At 41.2% G+C, this 24,251-nt stretch overlaps 1 protein-coding gene across 1 annotated transcript; it reads right to left on the reverse strand.

The window, feature by feature from the left end:
• Window positions 1–1,898: 1,898 nt before the first annotated feature.
• On the reverse strand, window positions 1,899–23,301 carry LOC121923338 (zinc finger protein 665-like). The gene is made up of 8 exons (XM_042453682.1): window positions 23,213–23,301; window positions 21,017–21,470; window positions 19,428–19,554; window positions 15,849–17,348; window positions 8,577–8,657; window positions 7,491–7,573; window positions 6,694–6,820; window positions 1,899–6,481 (listed from the first exon to the last, which is right to left on the reverse strand). Exons 2-8 carry the CDS (start codon window positions 21,407–21,409, stop codon window positions 4,845–4,847), a joined length of 3,948 nt encoding a protein of 1,315 aa, XP_042309616.1. The 5' UTR covers window positions 21,410–21,470; window positions 23,213–23,301; the 3' UTR covers window positions 1,899–4,844.
• Window positions 23,302–24,251: the final 950 nt, after the last annotated feature.

A 24,251-nucleotide genomic window follows, 5' to 3' on the forward strand; every position in this document is an offset into this window, starting at 1 on the left:
TCAGCTTCTAAACTTAAGAAAAAAGGGAGAGTAGTAATTATGTTAATCTAAATATGAGTAAAAGAAATATATAACGATCCCAGCGGACATTATGTCATTCTAGAACTCTACATATGAATCTAAAAAACTCTTATAGTAGGATTGTATGGCCATTGGAGAACAAAGGTCAGTTCTATAAAAAAGTTAAAAGAAAAACTAGTGAAAGCTATACTTACGTTAGGCGATGGAATGGAGTGAGTGACCCAAATTGGATAGATTTCAGAGCGTAGATTAAAAAAGAACAAGGGAAACTACCACAAGATTATTTAATTTATGGATGCAATAACAATAGGAGATGCATGGGATGATATGAAATTGTATAGATTTTACTTTTTTTTTTCAACTCACACAAATTACACACGGGTTGTTGAACTGGGAATAAACCTCCTTCTCCTGATACAAATAACACTGGCCCATATTCTTCTCATCTGCTTAGTATGAATGTATATCTATACAGTTGGGCCTTGGTATCCACTGGGATTTGGTCACACACACACCCTATGGATACCAAAATCCATGGATGCTAAGTCCCATTATATACAACACCGTTAAAGGACCTCACTTATATAAAACGGCAAAATTTTTGGAATTTTTGTGCTTGTGAGTATTTTCGAACCCCAGTTGGTTGATCTGTGGATCTGGAAGACTGACAAATGTCCTTTGACTCAATCCCTCAACCAACTTAATGAGGCAGAACCACACTGAGAAATTATCTGCTCGCCTGACTATCATGGCGCAGGAGGATGACTTTCCAGTCCTTTCCTGCCAGCAAGTGAGGCTATGATAACAAATTATATCGGGATCCTGCTTTTGATTGTTGCAGGTGTTTTACTGGTGGTAAAGGGCTGGAAATGTCATCCTCCTGCATCCCGGTCACCAGCTAACAGATGTCCATCTCTTCTGCCTGTTAAAGTAGGTTTGGGAGGGCATTGTGATCATGGCAATGTGCCATGACCACGGACCCATAGTCTTAATGGAACAGTTACAGATTCAACTATGTTCACAATCAATAACTGCAATACAGAATACAGCCATCATCTCTCTAACTCCTGTTCCCTACATGGGATGTTTACTTGTGTTTCAGATGCTGGAGCTGCTGTCCTGGAGGTGCTGCATCCCTGAATGTGTTAGTGGATCGCAGGGCATTCGACCATTCTTATGATGTTCCAATGGATAGCAAAAAAGCTGTTTATGTTCTTGGGCAGATTGGTGGAACAGTGGGAGAAGTGTCCCGAAATTGGAGACTTAGTGGACAAGGTTCCCAGTTGGATGGCCTTTCTGCCTTCCTTGGATGCTCAGCTAATGGATCTTGTCCAGGGGATCTTCTAGCTATTTCTGCCTTGTACCTGTCCAGAGAGGCACCGGTTGAGTCTCACTTCTCCAGAATTCTGAAATATTCCAAGAAACACATTTTTCATGGATGGGCTAAGATACGTGACACCTCTGTTTCTGATGGTTCAGTGTATACATACTTCATAAACACCAATTATTAAAATATTGTATAAAATTGCCTTCAGGCTGTGGGACGTATAAGTTCCGTGAAATGTAATGCATTTGTGTTGAGACTTAGGTCACATCTCATTATGTTCATATATGTTACTACAGGTATTCCACAAATTTTAAAAAAATCCAACAACACTTCTGGTCAAAACATTTCAGTAAGGAAGGCTCAACTTGTATTTGCTTTTTCATGAAGATCAGAAAAAGGCAGAGGAATTGCCAAATGTGTATGTATATATCAAGGACAGCATGTGTATGAGAAAAAAGAACAATGAACTTTTTGTTGTTTGTTTGTTTATTTAATTTTTAATACAGAAAGGATAATTGAAATTATCTCTCAGGGAAAGTTGTTTCCCAATTCCAGGGTATTTCCAGTGAGAATCACTGTCAATATCTGTTACTTTTACATTTTTCTCCTGAATAAATATTCCTATTTCGTTGATTGATTTGTTTGTATAGATAATTTTTTAATTTATTTTTTTGCCAATGAAATGATCCTAGCAGGGATTCAAATGGGTTTGCAGTCTGGTGAAGTAACGACTCTTCCTATATAGTTTGCGCAGACAGCACAGCTGGGAACGAATACCCAGTTCAAGAGATCTTTTGTTTGGATAAGGTCTCATCTGGAATACTCTGTCCAGTTCTGGGCACCACAAATAAGGAAAGGACCTTACCTACTCTTCACAGTTGGTTTAATGTCTCTTGCAAACCTCTTGGCCAAAATGTGACAATAAAAACCATGGTCTGTGGGTGCCTCACAGCTCCAACTTCTCTGTCCTAGGTTTTTATAGTTGATAACAACCATGCTGGCATGCCCATTTTTGAGTCTTTTTAAAAATAAAATAAAATAAAATGTATTTCTGGAGGAGGATTATGGATGCCATGGACTGCTAATAGGTCTGAGAGCAAATCAAGCCTTTCACTGGAAACCAAAATGATCCAATTGTACTGTAGTTTGAGAAAATTGTACTGTACATCATGAGAAAAGCAGGACTTGCTAGAAAAGACAATAATTCTGGAAAAAGCTGGAAGCAGTAGATGGAAAAAAAGAAAACATTACAGATGGATTGACTCAAATCAAGGAAGCCACACTGCACTGAGTGATCAAGACTTGAGCAGGGCTGTTAAAAACAATTGCTGGAATCCTATATCACCATCTGTGTTATGTAACTTTACCTATGCACTAGATCCCCTGTATCCATGCATCCAGTATCCATTATTTCACCTATCTGTGAAGAGCTACAGGTCCCTTGTGATGCCTTGCACTGCCCCCCCAACCAAAAATGTTTTCTATAGTATTTTCTAAGTCCTCTACTGCAATTCTATGGTGCGCTTCCAGTGGAGGTAAGAGTCACACTAGAAATGCCTAGAGGGGTGTTATCTCTAGGAATCTTCCTGCATCGCTCTATGGTCAACTTCTGCAGGAAATTGTTCATTCAAATAGGGTTTGCTACTCTGTGAATTTTGTTGTCCACAGCAAGTCTGGGAGTATGATACTCTAAGAATAACCTTGCAAAGACGAATGACAGGGCATTAGGAAGCTTGCTCAATGTAAATTGGTGCTCAATATGCAGCAGGACTGATGTGATACATATTCTGTTGTGCACTGATCCTGTTGCACAATGGTCACTTTGCCAGTAAGGGCTGTTTGACAGTGGAATACCCTCCTTCAGAGTCTAGTGGTGTCTCCTTCTTTGGAGGTTTTTAAACAGAGGCTGGATGGCCATCTGTTGGGGATGCTTTGAGTGAGAGTTCCTGCATGGCAGAATGGGGTTGGACTGGATGGCCCTTGTGGTCTCTTCCAACTCTACGATTCTATGATTGTTCTTTGGTGATTGGATATTGTGATGAAGTTTTGAAAAAAAAATTTTTTTAGAAACACTGCTAATAACTTTTTGTCTTTGACACACTGTAATGACATGATGGAATTTATGCTTAGCCAGAAGGTGATGAAATAGGCTTATTGAATCCCAGAAATCCAGGGAAACTAGTTGGAAGTAGTGTTTATGTACCTGTAATAGTAGTTGTTTGACTGTTTTATATGGTTTTTGTGTTTCTGTTGTATGATTGTTGTTTATGCCTTATAGATGTTAATGAATTTGTAAAATTATGATGTTAAAATAAACAAACCAAGAAATAAATTAATAATGTAGTTTGACACAGCTTTAATTGCCATGGCTGCATACTATGGAATTCTGGGGTTTATAGCTTTGTGAGATATTTACCCTTTTCTTTTGGAGAGCTCTGGTGCCCCATCCAACTACAAATCCCACGATTCCACAGCATGGAGCCATAACAGTAAAAGTATCAAACCATATTATTTCTGTTGTGCAGCTATTAACAACCTCATTTCCTGCAAATCAAACTCCAAATCCATGAAGAATATTCAATGGGAGGAATGAGATGCTTTGTCAACTAGATGACTTATTTCCTTAGAAGGATGCTTACATGGACTTCCTTCTTCTCTCTTTGCAGTTTATTAAGTCCTGAGCTCTCCAAGTCATGCCAGATAGCTCTCTTTTCTTCCACTGAAGAGAAGCAAGGGTGAAGCTTCTTCTTGTCATTGCTTTGGGGAGACTGTTCAGTAATCCCAGGAAAGGTAGAAGGATGGAAGAACTGAAGTGAGTTAAGAAATGGGGGGAGAAACAAGCTTCCAACAGCAGGCAGACAAATACACTAACACAATGAATTCATATGTTTTACCATTTCATCAGCAAAATGTTCCTGCTGCAAAACCATGGAGACTTCCTGCGGAATCCAATTGTTCTCTGCCTACAAAGAGGCCTGTGATCTCACTGGAATGGAGACATATTGTTTGCAAAAGAGGGATCCCTGTTGAGATGCAAACAGACTTTAAATTTCCTGGACTTTGAAAATTTCCCTATTGTTGCATGGCCAGGAGAAGGAACCTGACTGCAAAAGATATCCTTCCCTGTCTACCATCTTTACTAAGGACTGAAACAACATACAGGCATCTGACTTAACATCTCCAATTGGTTTTTTTTTCTCCTGTTTGGTTTGTAACATCTTGCCTGATGAAGAAGCCCATGGAGCTTCGAAAGTATGCAGCAAGTGTATTGTGCATTTCAATTGGCCAATAAAGGTATCACTGATGGATTTTTGTTTGTACAATGAAAGGCAGCCATCCACCATCTTTTCCCAAAGTGTCTCACAGCATTTAAATTGCCTCTTCCCTCTGTGGGTGATCTGCAGTAAAGCAAGGTGTGAGATCAGACTGAAACTCTTGACCACAAACACTGAACTGGCATCCTACCAGTGTTGAAGCTCTTTCAGTATTGCAAACATTAAAGTGGTTTCCCTCGAGTGTGCTTTTTCATATGGGAAGTCAGGTGCCAGCTGTAACGGAAGCTCTTTCCACATTCTAGGCATTTCAACTCTTGGTCCCTCGTGTGGGTTCCTGTATGGAAAGTAAGGGTTGCCTCCTGACGGAAACTCTTCCCACATTCCAGACATTGAAACGGTTTCTCCCCAGTGTGGATTCTCATATGGCAGGCAAGGTGCGTGCTCTGGATGAAGCACTTCCCACATTCCAGACATTTAAATGGTTTCTCCCCCGAGTGGGTTCTCATATGGGAAGCCAGGGTTGTGCTCTGACGGAAACTCTTTCCACATTCTGAACAATGAAATGGTTTCTCCCCTGTGTGGATTCTCATGTGGCAAATAAGGCCTGAACTTTGACTGAAATTCTTTCCACATTCTGGGCATTTAAATGGTTTCTCTCCTGTGTGGACTCTCGTATGAGAAGTAAGGTCTGTCTTCTGCCTGAAGCTTTTCCCACATTCCAAGCATTTAAGGGGTTTCGCCTGTGTATGGATTTTCATATGGGATGCAAGGCCTCTGCTCTGAACAAAGCCCTTTCCACATTCTGAGCACATAAATGGTTTCTCCACACTGTGCACCTTCATATGGCAAGTAAGGTGTGCACCCTCACAGAATGTCTTCCCACATTCCAAACATTTAAACAGTTTCTTCTCAGTGTGGACTTTCATATGGGAAACAAGGTATGTGCTATACCTATAACTCTTTCCACATTCCAAACATTTAAATGGCCTCCCCTTGGCATGAATGTTCATATGGGAAGCAAGGCTTGTGCCCTGACGGAATTTCCTTCCACACACCAAGCAGTGAAATGGTTTCCCTTCTTTGTGGATTTTTGTATGGGATGTGAGCCGAGTTCTCTGACTGAAGCTCTTTCCGCATTCCAAGCACTTAAATGGCTTTTCCCCTCTATGGGCTCTCATATGGCGAGCTAAGTGTCCCACTGTACTGAAGCACTTTCCACATTCCAAGCATTTAAAGGGTTTTTCTCCTGTGTGGATTCTCATATGGATAACAAGAGTTGCACTGCTACGAAAAGTCTTTTCACATACTGAACATGCAAATGGTTTCTCCCCTGTGTGGGTTCTCATATGGGAGGTAAGGTTTGTGCTGCTATTGAAACTCCTCCCACATTCTGAACATTTAAATGGTTTCTCCCCAGTGTGGACTCTTATATGGGAAATAAGGTATGAGGTCCGATTGAAGCTCTTTCCACAGTCATAGCATTTAAATGGTTTGCCTCTTTTGTGAATTCTTTCGTGTTTTTCAAGGCTTGAATTATCCCAGAAACTCTTACTGCATTCAGAACATTTCAGTACTTTACGCCCTTTGTGGATGTTCATATGAGCATTTCGACTTGCTTTACAACTGAAGTTTTTCCTACACAAAAAGCACACATATCTTTGCTTGCTTTTACTATTCTTTTTTCTTTCATGGTGCAAGTTTTTGTACAAATTATCACCTGCTGATGCAAAAGATTCATTTCTTCTTCTGTTATTTGCTTCACTTTTCTTTTTCTGTCGTTCTCCCTCTTTCTCACTTTCTCCTTCCAAGCATCCTCTATGTAGCTGTTTCCCGTTCCAGATCTCTCTCATCTCAGAAACTGCAATTTAAAATAAATAAATTGAGAGAGGCGAAGTGGAAGGTGGAGTTTAAAAGCAGTAACCAAAATCTACGAACACAAAAACAGCTCACAAACCAACCAGATTGAAAGAGGACATTCTCAAAGCACAACAGTAGACATCTATAGACTGTACATTGCTGTTGTACAGTCCTGTTGTTTTTTAATTAAGCAAATGGAAAAGCCAATCTTACTCAATGATGTCACATTGGCCAGATTATCCTCCATGACATTGCTGTGCAGAGCTCTTTGGTCCGGATCCAGTAGAGCCCACTCCTCCTCCGTGAAATACACAGCAACATCCTCAAAGGTCACTGAACCCTGAAGGATGAGAAAAAGTTTTAGCCTTAGAGATTATCATGGTCCCTGCCTTATGGACTATAGTTCAGAAGAAAACAAAGCCAAGAAGCTGACTGGGAGTTGAAGTGCAGGATTCAAGCCTCCAGTAATAACATACCATATATATTCAACTATAAGTCAACCTCAGGTATAAGTCGGCGTCATGTTTTGGATAAAAATTATGGATTTTGCTATGACCCATGGTTAGGTCGAGGATAAAACTTGGAGGCTCCTACAGTGCGTGTATATGTGTGCATATGGCAAGAGAGACTTCACTGAGGCTCTTCATTTCAGCCAGAAGTGCAGGAGGGAGAGGACTCTGAAACAAACAGCAGTATCAATTAATCACTCAGGACTCTTTCTGCTTGGTGCAAGAAAGAAATAAACTGTCTGCCGAATGCATGGGGAAATCTGAAAGAGCTGCTATCACATTACCATAGTGACTTGTAAATAAGCCAACATGGGATTTGGGGATCAATTTTAGGCATACATTTTTAAACTTATAGACAAGTATATATGGTACTCATTCTCCCCAAAAGGGTGGTTTTGAGAGCTCTAAATATTACCAAACAGATTCTTTCAAGTCCAGTGAAACAAGGGAGAGAAATACTGAGGCAAACTCTTGATCATCTCCGCAGTGATTGCCCCCTACCTGAACTCCTGGCATGGAAGCTGTTTCCATTTCTTCACAAGGAAGAGGTGAGCAAGGATGTGTCCCTGGCATCAGCTGAACACCTGCAAAAGAAACCAAGATGATGGAAACAGTTTTTGTTCTTCATTGTATTTTGAGGTTTTCCTTCTGGCAAAATATTTTTCTTCCTATTTTTAGGAAGTTGAAACATATACAAATGTTTGAACATGTACAAGTATGCCTAATAGTTTAAACATGTGCAAGTATGCCTCATTTATCAAAGTAGATGTGCTCCTAGTCACTGGTTATTTAACAGAAAATTTGGTACTAGAGGCTCAAATAATATAGATAGGGTCCCACATCATACCACAAAAACAAGAGGAGGAAGAGGAAGAGAAGAAAGAAGGGGGGGTGGAGGAGGAAAGAAGGAAGGCAGGAAGGAAGGGAATTCCACACGATCCACAAAATTTTTGATTCAAAACTAACAATACGAACCTCGAAAAGGAAACAAGCCAGGCAAGCTTTCAGTAAATAAAAAACTGAATTGTTTAGGGACCATTTCAAGGCTTTCAAATGCATCTGGGGATGACTTTTACTTTCACTAACCTCCACTTTCTTATGATTTCCATTCTGGTGGCAAAACCTGTAGATGTATGCTTTTTGAAAATGTTGGAGGCTGTCTTATCTGTTCTCCCCTATTCTCTATTTCATGGGTGCGTAGTATGAAATAATGGAAGCTGCCGCTGTTTATCTTGCCTGTTGTAGGCAAGCAGACACATGTGCAGTAGGACTGGCTTGAGCAGAATCCAGCTCTTTCCCAGCTCTAGCCTAAATGGATGGTTTATGTCAGACACACTTCTGTAACCCAACCAAAAAAGAGCTGTGTCCTTCCAGTCCTCTTTTACAGTTCTCCCAATAGCAATGATAAAAAAATTCAACTACACAGAGGATAAGTGGTAAACAGACTTTGTAAAAAAGAGTTTCACTATCAGTGGCTTTGTTAATTGAGGTATGCCTCTACTCAGACTCTGGAGAGCTCCATTTCGCCAGCCTAGTGAATATATCAGACAAGGAGGCTTTGTAATAACATGCTTACTAAATCCTCACCCTGAGCATTGATTCCCACACCGTTCTCCTCCAGGATCCTCAGGAACAGTGGCCTCTCTCTGGTATCTGGTGGACTCTGCACTTACTGCAGGAGGCCAGTTCTGAAGAACCCTACACCCAAAACAAAATCTGGAATTTCAGAACAGGACTTCAGAAAGGAATTACAAGACAAATAGTGCTGGCAAGATACTAGATGCCAAAATAAGTGGAGTGGAGATGCTTTGCTTGGACAATTTAAACACGAGATTATGCACATTAGCAATAGCAATAGCAAGTACATTTCTATACCGCTTATCAGTGCACTTAAGCACTCCCTAAGCGGTTTACAAATTGTGTCCCCAACCGTCTGGGTAATCCTTTTAGCCACCTCCTCGGAAGGATGCAAGCTTGAGCCCTTTCGCTGGTATTGAACTCGCAAACTTATGGTTTTGAATGAGTGGCTGCAGTGCAGGCATTTAACCACTGCGCCACATTCTCAGTTCCTATGAACCATCACCACTTTTTTTCCTCACCTTTTTTTCCTCACCTGCTGCTTGTCCTGCTTCTTATCCACTGCTTGACTAAAGCTGAAGCCTTCTGCGATGGACACCATCTGAGAAGTGGATTCCAGCCTACGTTTTCTATCTCAGCCTTCCACCTCTGGTGAAAGAACAATCTGGAACAGGTTCTAGGGTCACCAAGTCTAGAATCTCAGCCTTGCTGTGTTTTCCTGGCTGCAGCCACTGGCAGCCACTATTATTCTGGTTTAAGGACCAGCTGAAACTTTCACTTACATTTCCATCTTTTCTTCCTTCAAGTGGAGCCAAAAGACTTACAGTGATTTAACATTCCTGTAGGAAAGACAGAAAAAGACCAAACGTCACAGGGGAAAGACTGTAGCATGGTCAAGTCCATATCAAAGGCTCCATTTGACTGGCTGCTGCAGGAAGAAGTACCCCAACCATTGTCTGTCCCTGGCAACTTCTCTCTGCATACCTTCTCTGCCTTCTCTCAGCTATAATTTATTTCTTCATAGAATCATAGGATCATAGAGTTGGAAGAGATCACAAGGGCCATCCAGTCCAACCCCTTGACATACAGGAACTCACAATCAAAGCATCCCCAACATATGGCCTCTACTTAAAGACCTCCAAGGAGGGAGATTTCACCGCTCTCCAAAGGAGTGTGTTCCACTGTTGAACAGCTCTTTCTGTCAGGAAGTTCTTCCTAATGTTGAGCTGGAATTTCTTTTCCTGTAGCTTGCATCCATTTTTCCACGTTCTAGTCTCTTGAGCAGCAAAAAACAAGCTTGCTCCATTTTCATTGTGACATCCCTTCAAATACTTAAACAGGTCTATCTTACCACCTCTCAACCGTCTCTTCCCCAGGCAGCTCCCTAAGTCGTTCCTCATAGGGCATGGTTTCCAGACCCTTCACCATTTTTGTCGCCCTCCTTTGGACACGCTCCAGTTTCTCAATGTCCTTTTTGAATTGTGGCGCCCAGAACTGGACATAATATTCTAGGTGGGGCCTGACCAGAGCAGAATAGAGTGGCACTGTTACTTCCCTTGATCTAGACACTATACTTCTATTGATGCAGCCTAAAATTGCATTGGCCTTTTTAGCTACAGCATCATGCTGGTGACTCATGTTCACATTTCCCTAACATTCTTTTGTGCTACAAATAGAAACTACTTTTGGAACTGGCCAAAATGGAAGGGTTTCCAGTAGGAAGGCACCTCTCTCTGACTGGAAGCAGCCCTTCCTTTCAGAAAGTCCCATCTCTGAACCCAGATGGCACATCAACGCTACAAGATTCCCTACAGCACTCAGAAAACAGTGGTTGAAAGTCCACACTGGGGAACCTCCTATTCCCAGCAAGTCGGATTCACTGGCACCATCATCTTTCTCATCTCTGCTTAAGGCTCAAGGCTGGACATAGCATGTTAAACACAAAGCACAATTAAAAACACATAAAATCTGCAGTTAAAATGCAATACTATAAAAACATTAAAATGCATGCACAAGAGAATATATTTTTAGAATATACGATTTAAGAAGTCCTGTTTTAAAACGGACTGGGTAGGTCTGCTGGAAGACATATATTTTTAATGCTCTTTTAAATGGAGTCGGTGTTTTCAGCTGTCCTCTTTCTTCCAGTCTGAGGGCAGCAGAAGAAAAAGTCATCTGGGAAGCCACTGCCAGTCTAGTCCTCACTGGCTGAAGCAAACATTTTCCAGAGGACCTGAGTGTACAGAGTGGATTGCATGGGGCGATCCTGTAGGTAATTTGGACCCAAACCTTATAGGGCTTTAAAGGTAACCAACACTTTGTACTTTGCCCAGAAACTAACTGGCAGCCAGTAGAGTGATTTTAAGATTGGTGTGATGTGATGGATGGATCTGTAATCAGTTTTGAGGGGACACCCAGAGAAGGCTCAGCTGCTTAAGACCCCCACCGATGAAAGAAATGGAGGGGTTCATAGCCAGCAGAGACAAAGGATGGGAATCACAGAATCCTAGAGTTCCAAGAGACCCCAAAGGCCCCCCAGTCCAACCCCATTCTGCCATTCAGGAACTCACAGTCACAGAGTCATCCTATCCTAGAGTTGGATTCCATGATTCTATGAAGAGAGCCCAAGGGTCCCTCTAGTCCAACCCTATTCTGCCATGCAGGAACTCACAATCAGAATCACAAAATTGGAAGAGACTTCAAGGGTCTCCAGTCCAAGCTCCATTCTGCCATGCAGGAACACACACCATCATACAATCCTAGTATCCTAGAGTTGGAAGAGATGACAGGGGCCATCCAGTCCAACCCCATTCTGCCATGCAGGAACTCTCAATCAAAGCATCCCCTCTGACAGATGTTCATCCAGCCTCTGCTTAAAGACCTCTAAGGAAGGAGACTCCATCACTTTGAGGGAGTTTGTTCCACTGCTGAACAGTCTTTACTGTCAGGAGGTTCCTTCTGATGTTGAGCTGGAATCTCTTTTCCTGGAGCTTCCATCCATTGCTCCTGGCCATAGTCTCTGGATGGATGTGGGTTGTGTGGGGCCACTCAGAAAAGGCTCAGCTACTCAGGACCCTTTCCTTTGAAGGGAATGTAAGGAAAGGGGGTCTTCTTCATAGGCTATGGATACAGAGGAAAGAATACCACCCTCTTCCTATAGTCCACTACCCACCTTCCCAAGGGATCCTGGGATTTGTAGTTTTCTGTGGCACCAAAGCTCTCTGCAGGATGGAGCCATGGCAGTTAAAGTGGCGTCAGGCTGCATTAATTCTGCAGTGCAGATGCAGCCTCACCTGGTCCTTTCTGAGAGTCAGCCAGAAGGGAGGCTCCGGAAGTTGTTTTGGTTCAAGGGCGGAAGGAGGGAAGCAGAAAGGAAGTGGCTGCTGGAGATCCCTTCCCTTCTTCCGGTTGTCCTCTCTAGGACTGAGGATGCTGTACTTCTATGGCTCTCAAACTTTAGGCGTTGACTTCAACTCCCAGAGGTCTTAGCAAGGATGGCTAATGCTCAGGAATCCTGGGAGTTGAAGTTCCCCAAAATCTGGAGCCTCAAGGATTGTGAGCCATGTCACTGCAAGCCTTTTCTAGCTCAGGGGTGAAAACAGTCAAAAGGCCCCTCTAGGGCTGCATCCACACTGCAGAAATAATCCAGTTTGGTACGACTTTTAACTGCCACAGTTCTATACTATGGCATCCTGGGATCTGTAGTTTGATGGGGGCAACCAGAGCTCTCTGGCAGAGAAGCCTAAAAATAGCTCACATACATAATGTTGCATGAAATATTTCTGTTCATTATTTTGGAACCTTACAAAGGTTTCCAGAGCTTTGAAGCCCCAGTGGAAGAATTAACTCTTTGGACCTCTATAATCAAGTGAATTTATCTTATTTTGTCACCACGGATGGGAAAAGTACTGGAAGGGAATAGATATAAAGTAGAATATGTTGATAGTAAACTTCTTGGAAACTCTTCAGCGATAGCTGCTTTTGTTAGTCCATTGTAGAGAAGGAATCTAGTAGCACCATTAAGGTGAACCAATGTCAAGTAATTGAAAAGATTGTATGTACAGCGCTGCGTAAATTTACAGCACTTTATAAATAAAGGTTAATAATAATAATAATAATAATAATGGATAAAACCTAGGAGCACATAACCGTATGGTGCAATTACTTGAGTGTTAATAATAATGATAATAAAATTTTATTTATATCCCGCCTCTCTGGTTGGATTCGAGGCAGCTTCCAATAAAATACAATACAGAATGCAATAAAGTATCCAACAAAACCCATTATCCCTGCCTCTCATCACTGAAAATACCAATTTAACAGAGGCAATGGTGAATAATATCCAATGATAAAAGAATGTGTTGGACTTGGGACTCTGGAGACCAGGGTTCAGTTCCCAACTCAGCCATGAAGCCACTGGGTGACTGTGGGCAAGCCTCAGGAGAAGTCCTTGGCAAACCTCCTGTTTTCTTCCCAAGAAAATCCCATGATAGGTTCACCTTAGGGATGCCATAAGCCAAAAATGACTTGAAGGCACACAACACACAGCACTTTTAAGGCTTATTTCTCTCAGATTTCTATTCCACTTCTATTCATTGCAAAAGACAATAATGATTTGTGAAGTTGACAGCTTTCATGGCCAGCTTCCATACTTTTTAGTGGATTTTTCAGGCTTATGTGGTCATGTTCTAGAAGAGTTTGTTCCCGACACTTCCCCATAGGGTTGCCATAAGTGAGGACCTCCAAACCGGGACAAATGTAGGGCAACCTTTTCATATGTAGGACACATTTTTTATAAAAATGAAGGAAATGGATATACTTACAGCACGTATAAGCGACCAGAAGATGGATGAAAGAGAGGAAGAATGGGAGTGTTTAAAAAGATTTAAAAAGTTGGACTTGGATTAAGAAAATAAAGAGTCTATGAATTATAGAAAAGGAATTTATAATTTGTATTAATGGGAAATTAGAATTAAAATGTAAAAAGCTTATGGTTTATGTTAAAGAGAGGATATAAATACAAAATTTTGTGGAAGCCTTTTGTTAACAGATTAGTGTGAAAATTTAACATAATGGTGTTAAATGTTTTTTGTAATGTAGAAGATTGTATTGTTTGTCTTGTCACGTTTTAATACTTGTGATTCATATTTTTGTATATTTGTTATAACAATAAAAAAAATGGAAGACGTGCAAAAATTGAGTTTTTTTTTAAAAAATGTTAATATAAATGCATGTTTTTAGGCATGATCAAAATGGAGGACATTTTGGCATCATTCCTAGACAGATGGCAGAAATGGACTTGCCCTCGGGTTCAACTTTACTTCTCAGAAGTGTGTACTTGGTCAAGGGACTGTGGTTTTTCTTCACTGCGCATGAGTTTGTAAAAATCACAGCAAGTTACGTTGGCCGTGTCTCAGAGGTTTGTTGATATCAATATCACCATCATCATCATCATCATCACCACTATAATTGGCCAAGAAAGGCAGACTTGTTAGCATTCAAAGCACCATAAATACACAGAAAATGCACTTGCATATATTTAATAATAAAAAATAATGAAAAAATAAATGAAAAACAAGGCAGGGGTGTATATATTTGATAATAAAATTAATGATATAAAATAAAAACAAGCAATAATAAAAATTAATAAAATAAAAAAACAAGCAATAATAAAATTAATAAAATAAAACAAAAACAAGCAATAATAAAAATTAATAAAAGAAAAATAAAAAGCAATAATAAAAATTAAAAAATTAAATAAAATAAGTATTTTATATTTTTAAATATAATTAAAAAACCCCAAAATACCAAGGCAGACCTAATGGCCACAGACTCAGCTTTCCTCCTCCTCCTCCTCCTCTGGCCCAATTCTGCCCTGGCCTTCAGGCACCCTTCCTCCGATTCCCTCCTCCTCCTCCTCCTCCTCCTCTCCCCCCTCCTCTTCCTTATATGATGGCTAGCAGGTGCGCGCTGCCACTGGCCCCTGCTGAGGCCTGGGTGGCGCGCGCCAAGGCGTGCAAGCCCTCACACACACACACTGTGTGATCCTAGGTTGGGAGGAACGATTCCCATGTTAATCTGTGTTTTGTTCTGTTGTTGAATGGCAAGGTCTCAGGATAAGAGGATATGCAAAGAGGATTAGTGTCTCCTTAATTAGTGGTCCATTATCTGCATTATCGTGTTCCTTGATTTGTGTTTGAACACTGCATTTGGTGGTCCCTATATAGACATGTCCACAGCTGCATGGCATGCAGGAAACTCCTGCAGCCATAAGAGGGCCTCTCCGGAGGCACTTGATGGCTGGGAACAGTGCGAGGGAAAAGGAGGAAGAGGCGCATGCTTGTTCCTCCTCCTTCCAGACCCTTCCCGGCCTTCAGCTGCCTCTCCAGACACAGCTGAAGTTCAGGAACTGCACGGGGAAGAAGAGGCATGCACCTGTTCCTCTTCCTTCTAGGTCCTGCCTGGCTTTCTGTTGCCTGCTCGCATTCTTCCCCCCTCAACACCCCCCTGGGGCATTCAGCTATCTCTGGAGTCCCACTGCTGGAGGGCAGAAGTCCTGCTCCCGGAAGGTGGAAGTCTTGACCCCGGCACTGGGTAACACCTGGTGCTGGAAGGGCTTTTAGTTTGGGTACTCGTCCCCAAAAACATTTGCCATCGCTGCTTTAGGGTCACCATAAATCAGAAATGACTTGCAGGCACACAACAGCAACAAATAAAATAAATGCACGTAGTTGTTTTTCAGTCTGTATTATTCCCACCATGAGCTTACGAGTGACCTTGAGTGAAAACATCAACAATCACACCCAGAATGGTTTCTCCTGCATTTGAAATCACAAAAATGCCATGTGTGAGTGAATGAGTTATCGCATTATTCCTGTACCAGAGTGTATTAAAGCCAAAATTAAACTTAGACAAAAATATTCACTGTTCAAGAGTAAGAACTAAAACAGTGACAATTTAATACTAGGGAAATTATGTACCTCTTCTTAAAACAGACAAACTTTACCTGTGATGTACATAACATTGCTAACCCCAAGGGAGTGGGCTTGAGAATGAATGGAGAGATACATTTCTCTTAGTTTTAAATTTCTGACAATTTACAGAATTGGAATCCATATAATTTTTCCTGCACTTGTTGGGTCTGCAGAACAGTTCTCCTTTATGTCCCATCAGCTGGGGCAATACACTGTGAGAGGACATGGAAGAGGGCTCCCTCTGCTCTGGAATACTCTCTCCTTGGAGGCCCAACTGGTGGAAATACTGGATTACTCTCACCTCAGTGTCTTATCTGATGTAAAAGAAGACTTGTGCTGTCCCTACAGGTCTTCTTACTTTCCAGGCATTTAAGCAGTTTTTCCCCTGTGTGAATTTTCATGTGAGAAGTAAGGCCTGTGCCCCGACGGAAGCTCTTTCCACATTCCAAGCACTGAAATGGTTTCTCTCCCGTGTGGATTTTCATATGGGAGCTAAGGTTTGTGTTTCGGCTGAAGTTCTTTCCACATTCCAAACATCTAAATGGTTTCTCCCCAGTGTGCATTCTCATATGAGAATCAAGATGTGAGCCTCGACTAAAACATTTCCCACATTCCAAGCATTTAAATGGCTTTTGACCAGTATGGATTTTTTGATGGCAACTGAAGGCACTTCTGTCACTGAAGCTTTTTCCGCATTCCAGGCATTTAAAGGGCTTCTCCCCAGTGTGAATTCTGGTATGGGAAGCAAGGTCTGTGCTCTGTCTGAAGCTTTTTTCACATTCCAAGCATTGAAATGGTTTCTCTCCTGTGTGGATCCTCATATGGCGAGTAAGCTGGGTACTCTGTCGGAAGCTCTTTGGACACTCAGAGCATTTAAATGGTTTCTCCCCCGTGTGACTTCTTGAGTGGGAAGTGAGGGTTGTGCTCCGACTAAAGCCCTTCCCGCATTCCAAACACTTAAATGGTTTCTCTCCTGAATGACTTCTCACATGGGAAGCCAGCGGTGCACTCTGAGTGAAGCTTTTTCCACACTCGAAGCATTTATATGGTTTCTCCCCAGTGTGGGTTCTCATATGGGATGTGAGGTCTGTGCTCCATCTAAAGTTCTTTCCACACTCCAAGCATTTAAATGGCTTCTCCCCAGTGTGGATCCTCATATGGCGAGCAAGCTGTGTGGTCTGATTGAAGGTTTTTCCACACTCCAAGCATTTAAATGGTTTCTCCCCTGTGTGGATTTTCATATGGAAAGAAAGACTGCTTCTATCACTGAAACTCTTCCCACATTCCAGGCACTGAAATGGTTTCTCCCCTGTGTGGATTCTCACATGAGAAGTAAGGCTTGTGCTGTGGCGGAAGCTCTTTCCACATTTCAAACATTTAAATGGCTTCTCTCCTGTGTGTATTCTCATATGGCGAGCCAGCTGGGTGCTCTGCCCAAAGCTTTTCTCACACTGAGAACATTTATTTGGTTTCTCCTCTGTGTGGATTCTTTGATCTATTTCAATAGTTGAATGATCAGAAATACTCTTGGTGGCTTCTGAACATTTTCCACTGAGCATTCTCCACTGAGCATTTAGACTGGCTTTAGAAATGAAGCCTTTACTACACAAGGGTGACTTATTTCTTTCCTTGCTTTTGCCTGCCTTTTCTGCAAGTGGGACTTCATGGAAAGAAGTAAAGGTATCATCACTTCTCTTCTGTTTTAGTTCACTTTTCTGTTTCTTTTCTTTCTTTTCTTTACCAATGACTCTTTTCAAGCATCCCCTATGCAGTTCTTCCTCATTCTTCCTTCCTCTCACCTCAGGAACTGAAATAAAAATAATAATAATTCCTTGTTTGAGACAAAGTGAATAATAACGTGCCAAGGCTCCTGCCACATTGCAGAATTAATACAGTTTGACATTGCTTTAACTGTTATGACTTCATCCTATGGAATACTGGGTTCTGTAATATTTGTGGCACCAGAGCTCTCTGACAGAGAAGGCTAAATATCTCACAAAATGACAAATCTCAGAATTCAAACTGCATTAAATCTGCAGTGTAAAAACAGCCCAAATCAGGGAAGAAAACAAAATAGTAATAGAACACATAGCACCTACGGAAAATATTTGCATCATGCCTTATACACCTTTTGTAAAAGAGCTCATCCTTGTCATCAAGCAAAGGAAAAAGCTTAGAGTAATCAGAGTAATCTGGTTAGAATCCAAGGAACAAATGGATCCTCAGATGGAGGGATCAAACCAATAAACTGTGACAAAACAAAAGAAGAAGAATCTACAGTCATTCCAGTGTATTACAATGAATCAAGAGCACACAGAGCTTGGAAATAATTTGTTATAAACTGATTTCTTACCCATATGTCATTATTGCCATTATTGGGCATTATAATGCCTATAAGGTTATGCTTTTGGTCAACAAGCCTCTTCTTGGGTTAACTTGAGGTGGTGGTGGTATTATGTTGTTAACTAGTAATGCTAAAAAATATAATTAGTTTTAAATAAAAAGTAACATCAACAAAATAATTTTAAATTAAAGATGGTGATATACAGTCAGCCCTTGGTATCTGCTGAGGTTTGTTTGGTTCCAGGACTCCACTATGAATACCAAAATACATGAATGCTCAAGTCCCATTGTATACTATGTCATAGTAAAATCACACACACACACACGGCAAAAATCAAAGTTTGCTTTTTGGCATGTAAAAATATATGTATTTCCAAGCTGTGGATAGTTGAATCCATGAATGCATAATCTGTGGATATGGAGGGCCAACTGTACTAAATAAATAGTCTTACAGATGTGAGGTCCAATTTGCATTACCCTAAGTTACAATTTTTCAGATTTACATCATTTCCCCAGAAATAATTAAATAAATAAATCTTCCCCACAATATAGAGCTCTCCCAGCACATGTGCACAGTTGAGTAAGGTGAGACAAGAAAGAGATGAGCTGAAAGACGGAAGCTTTTTGAAATGTTAGCATGGATTTAAAACAGACTGCAGAAATAATCTAGTTTGAGGCTGCTTTAACTGCCCTGGTTCAGTGCTAGGGAATCCTGGGGTTTGTAGTTTACTATGGCCTCAGAGTTCTCTGACAGAGAAGGCTAAATGTCTCACAAAACTACAGTTCCCAGAATTCTCTAGCAGGGCAGTTAAAGCAGTCTCAAACGGGATTATTTCTGCAGTGAGTTTTGGACCATAGATTTTTGAACAGTAAGCCAAGTTGACCGGACTGGATGTCATCTAACAGCCCAGGTTGAGAAAGTGGGAAGGGGAGAATACAACTACAGTCTTGGTGTTATAGGATGGAAGGGGTTTCCTTTTGCTTGCTTAAAAGGGGGAGCATGTGAGGGAAGGAAGATATTCAAAAGTCAAACATTACTTAGTCTTTTGTGGGTTTTTGGGGCTATGTGACCATGATCTAGAAGAGTTTATTCCTGACATTTCACCAGCATCTGTGGCTGGCATCTTCAGAGAATGCTGGCATGGAAGAGTGGGGTAGTATATATACTGTCTGACCTTGGGTTGGGAGGAGTGATTTCCATGTTAATCTGTGTATTGTTCTGTTGCTGATGGCAAGGCCTCAGGATGGGAAGATATGCAAATCCACAAACACCTGGACAACTTCAACAGTGAAAGCTAATTGCCCCAAACAAGCTGGGTACTCATTTTAGCAACCTCAGAAGGATGCTAGGCTGAGTTGACCCTGAGCCCCTGGCTGGGATTGTGGTTTGTGAGTGAGTGGCTGCAGTACAGGCATTTAACCAATGCACCACCAGCACTCTGAATTTACGTTACAATTCCAGGAAGCAACCTGGATGTAAAATGGAGATCCCCCTGTGTGTAACCAAAATGGTTTTAACACCCAAAGAAAAAGAAAAGCTTACCCAGAGACATCACATTGGCCAGATTCTCCTCCATGACTTCCTTGTGCAGAGCCCTTTGGTCTGGATCCAGCAGAGCCCACTCCTCCTCCGTGAAAGGTACAGCAATGTCCTCAAAGGTCACAGGGTCCTGAAGGAAGAGGTAGCAATTTCAGATTCATGCAGGATGCTATGGTTTCACCCCTATGAAGGTGAATCCAGGAATGAATGGAACTAGCAATGTGCATGTGAGCAAGAGTGCGTGATTCAATCTGACAAAAATATATGATGGGTGATAGTTGGCTTGAAATGGTATATGTGAAAAGGACCTAAGGGGGTCTTAGTAGATCACAAGCTAATCATGAGTCAGCAGTGTGATACTGTAGCCAAAAAAGCGAATGCAATTCTTCACTGCATGAACAGGAGTATAAAGTCCAAATCAAGGCAAGTAGCAGTGCCACTCTATTCTGCTTTGATCAGACCTCACCTCAAATACTAGTTCTGAGCACTAAAGTTCAAGCAAAATATTGACCAGCTGGAGTATGTTCAGTAAAGGGTGATCAAGATGACCAAGCAAGGGTCTAGAAACCAAGCCTTATGAAAAACAACCTAGAGCTGGGTATGCTTAGCTTAGAGAAGAAAAGACTGAAAGGGGACATGATATGCTAGACACTAACATGGCTATATCTTTGAATTCTACCACTTCAGGGGACATGGTAGTCATCTTTCTATATGTGAATGGATGTAATGTAGAAAACGGAGCAAGCTTTTTTCCTGCTGTTCCATCTCTAGATGTCGTTAAAGAAAGCTTTTAGGAGTGCTTTAGTTGTATACTCCTGCATGGCAGGGGGTTGGATTAGATAGCCTGTGCGGCCCCTCCAATTGCAAGCCTGCTGCCACACTGCAGAATCGATGCAATTTGACACTGCTTTAACCGTCATGGCTCCATCCTATGAAATCCTGGGATTTGTAGTTTGTTGTGGCACCAGAGCTCTCTGATAGAACTACAAATCCCAGAATTCCACAACATTGAGCTGTGGAAGTTAAAGCAATGTCAAACAGTGTTAATTCTGCAGTGCAGATGCAGCCTAGGTTTCTATGATTCCATGAAATCTAGGGAAGTGTACAGGAAAAACCCCTAGCGTGTCAATCCACCATCTCCACCACCAAATGTAGTTATGTAGAATGCTTTCAAAAACAGATAGTGCCAGAATATGTATGTGCAATGTTTTGCTTAGATAATTCATTTACTTATTTAGACAGGCATTTAAAACAGCAATTTATTAAGGCATGTGATGGGGTGTGGTTATATTGTTTTGATGTATTTTAAGCATTTTAATCTTTTTAAAGTATTTGGTTTTAGCACTGAATTTATTTTAATTACTGTAGTAATTTAATTCTATTTTACTATACTATTTTTGTATGTTTTTAACTGTATGGTGTTTTTTAACGTAAGCTGCCCTGAGTACCAGCCCTGGGCTAAGGGTGGGATGATGATGATGATGATGATGATGATGATGATGATGATGATGATGATGATGATGATGATGATATACACAAAACATTGGGCATATTCTCAGTCTCTTGGAATAAGCAGCACAAAAAGCCCTCACCGACTCCTTCTTGTCTGCTGCCTGGGCCAAAAGGAAACCTTCAGCCAGGGCCACTGCCTGAGAAGTGGATTGTGGTTTGCTTTCTCTGACCCAACTCTCCATTTCTGGTGGAAGGACAGTCAGGAACTGTTCTCGAACCACCAGGTCCAGGATCTCCATCTTGATATCTTTTCCTGACTTCAGCCACTGATGGCAAAGATCATAAAGTTGGCTACACACTGGCTCAGGCACCTCATCTTCCCAGGAAGCAATCTCCTTGAAACGCTGGCTCTGCACGTCTGAGTTGTGGGTGTCTCTGACTGGGGATGTCTCCGTTTTTTCCTCGCTCTTCCCAACCTCCATGTGATCAAGTTCTTCTCGGTTTTTATGACCAGCTGAGTCTTCTACTTTCATCTCCAGCTGATCCCACTTCAAAAAGAGCCAAAAGAACGACAGTGATAGGGTCTCCTTCTTCCTGTAGGGAAGACAAAACACCAAGACTCAGGGGGAACCTTAAATAAGTTATAGTCTAATTCAAATAAACCACATTCTATCACATATATTTAAGTCAATAAATATCCTCCATTCCGACTCAGCAAGAGAAAAAAGCATCTGCTGAACTTAATTCCCTTTTCTTTGATTCCCAACATGGCCATGAAACCCACTGGGCAAATCAACACTCTTTCAGCCTCAGGGGAAGATAATGGCAAACCTACTCTGAGCAAATCTTGCCAAGAAAACCCCATGATAGGGTTGCCATAAGTCGGAAATGCTTTGAAGGCAAACAACCACCACCACTTGTCTTGTTTAGACTAACAAGACTGATGGTAAGCCTAGGGGCAAGGGACTGCCAAATTAACAATTTGTGGGCCAACCTAGAAGCCTTTTTGGCTGAAGGGCAGGGTATAAATATTCCAAAATAAATTAATCACATTTAATTCCAATAGATTTAAAACTGAGAATTGTGTTGAATTTTCTTTACTTCACTTCATTAAATAGCTTGTCCTCCATACCAACTAATTCTGCACCTACAGATTCAACCATCCATGGCTTGGAAATATCTGTGTTTGTTTAATTCCAAAACGCAAAGGTTGATTTTGCTATTTTATATCAGGGGTACCATTTTGTCACACCATTCTATACAACGGGACCTGAACATCCATGGATTTTGGTATCCACGGTGAAGGGTCCTGGAACCAAACCCCAGCAGACACCAAAAACCCACTGTACTTTATCTTACACTGCCAGCCATGCAAAGTCATGCCCAAGAGGATGTTAAGAAGCTGGTGTGTGTCCAGAGGAGGGTGATCAAATGGTGAAGGGCCTGGAAACCATGCCTTATAAGGAGAGACTCAGGGAGCCTGGGGAAGAGACAGTTAAGAGGTGATATGATAACCTTGTTTAAATATTTGAAGGGATGTCATATTGAGGATGGAGCAAGGTTGCTTTCTGCTGCTCCAGAGAACAAGACCCGGAGTGATAAATGCAAGCTGCAGGAAAAGAGAATCCACCTCAACATTAGGAAGAACACCCCGACAGTAAGAGTGGTTTGACAATGGAGCATGCTGCCTGGGAAAGTGGTGGAGTCTCCTTCTTTGGAGGTTTTTAAACAGAGGCTAAATGACCATCTGTCTGGGGTGCTTTGATTGTTTGTTCCTGCATGGCAGAATGGGTGGTGGCCCTTTGGAACTCTTCCAACTCAATGATTCTTTTAATATTCTGAGGTACACTGCCTCCAAACAAGTTGTTGGTCTCCCTTCCAAGTGCTAGCCAGGGCTAACCCTGCTTAGCTTCAAAAACGTATCCTGAAATCTGAAACAGTTCTGGTCCCAAGCATTTTGGATAAGGGAAAGTCAACCCTGTAAAGCCTTCAGCGCCTGGTCTTCGGTTTTGGTATCAGTCTCCCATCCAAGTACTAACCAGGGCTGACCCTGCTTAGCTTCCAAAAAGAGACTGGGTTTGGTGCCTTTAGGGTGCAGGGACAGCATAACTGAAAAATGACTTGAAGACACAGCACTACAACAGATGTACTAGGAGCTGCTTCTTAACTGTCAACCCTGCATGTCCCTCTGCCTTATTGTTGTTATTTTGCAAACCTGGCCACACTATGAATTCCTGCCTTGTCTTCCCTCTCCTCCAAAAGATGCAAAGAACAAGCCTTTAAGCAAAACACTGGGGTCTTCCTTCCTTCTGGCCACAGGGGTCCTTGGAACTCACCTCCACCTTTTTCCCCAGCAAGGAATGCAGCTGGAGCCTGGTTTGGAGACACTAGAAATGGATTGGAACAAGGGAATGGTCCCTCTCAGATCCAGCCCCTCTTCTTTAGAGGTCTCTCTATGACTCTGGGCTCTATCCTTTTAACCCTCTCTTGGGTGGTAGAAAGTTGAAACAAAGAGGGTTTATTATGAGTTTATTAGGGTTTATTATTTTCATACCCAAAGGAGTTTGAATTTGAATTGACATTCCCACACACTAATGGCATATATATAAGTCTGTACCTGGCTTGTACTCCAACAAATGCATCTGAAGTATTATTTTTATTATTAGTAGTAGTATTCCCAACTTTATAATTATAATAATAATCATTATAAAGTGGGATATAAAATTGTTGTTGTTGTTTAGATCCCACTTTAGAATAATAATAATAATAATAATAATAATAATAATAATAATAGAATTCAAAGACATAGCCATGTTAGTCTGCAGAATCAGTAAGTAGAGAGAGATTTTGTAGCACCTTTGAGAGTCACTCAAAGAAAGAAGTTGGAAGCATGAGCTTTCCTAGACTTAAGTCAACTGTACTTCCAAATGTATCTGAGGAAGTAGACTGAAGTCCAGGAAAGCTCATGCTGCTGACTTCTTTCTTTCAGTGAGTCTCAAAGGTTCTACAAGATCTCTCCACATACTGATTCCAGAGACTAATACGGCTATATCTTTGTATTTCATTTATTATTATAGTTAATAATTATATACTCTTTTTTCCCTTCCTTTCCCATCCTCCTATTTTGTTTTTTTAATATGTGATTTGTGTTTTGTGATTTGTGATATGTCCTATGGTATGTGTTTTAAATGTGTTTAGTGGCAATGTCAGTTATGTATTAGTTTATGTATTAGTCTTGTCATGTTTTATACAGTATTGTCTTTTATATAATAAATTATTAAAAACAATCATTACATAAAATAAACACATTAAGCTGCATCTCTATCATGCAATGTTTATATTACAATGTGTAGGACAATAATTAAATATAAAATT

The sequence above is a fragment of the Sceloporus undulatus genome, chromosome 2 (genome assembly GCF_019175285.1).
Source record: "Sceloporus undulatus isolate JIND9_A2432 ecotype Alabama chromosome 2, SceUnd_v1.1, whole genome shotgun sequence".
Classification (NCBI taxonomy): Eukaryota; Metazoa; Chordata; class Lepidosauria; order Squamata; family Phrynosomatidae; genus Sceloporus; species Sceloporus undulatus.

What these genes read in the sequence shown, in the direction of transcription:
- LOC121923338 (XM_042453682.1), bottom strand. Translation starts at nt 21,409, where the DNA reads ATGAAAGTAGAAGACTCAGCTGGTCATAAAAACCGAGAAGAACTTGAT. An exon ending in GGCCAATGTGATGTCTCTGG is followed by an intron (nt 17,349 to 19,427) that starts GTAAGCTTTTCT and finishes TTTTTATTTCAG; the next exon opens with TTCCTGAGGTGAGAGGAAGG. An exon ending in TGTGGGAATCAATGCTCAGG is followed by an intron (nt 7,574 to 8,576) that starts GTGAGGATTTAG and finishes TTTCTTTTGCAG; the next exon opens with GTGTTCAGCTGATGCCAGGG.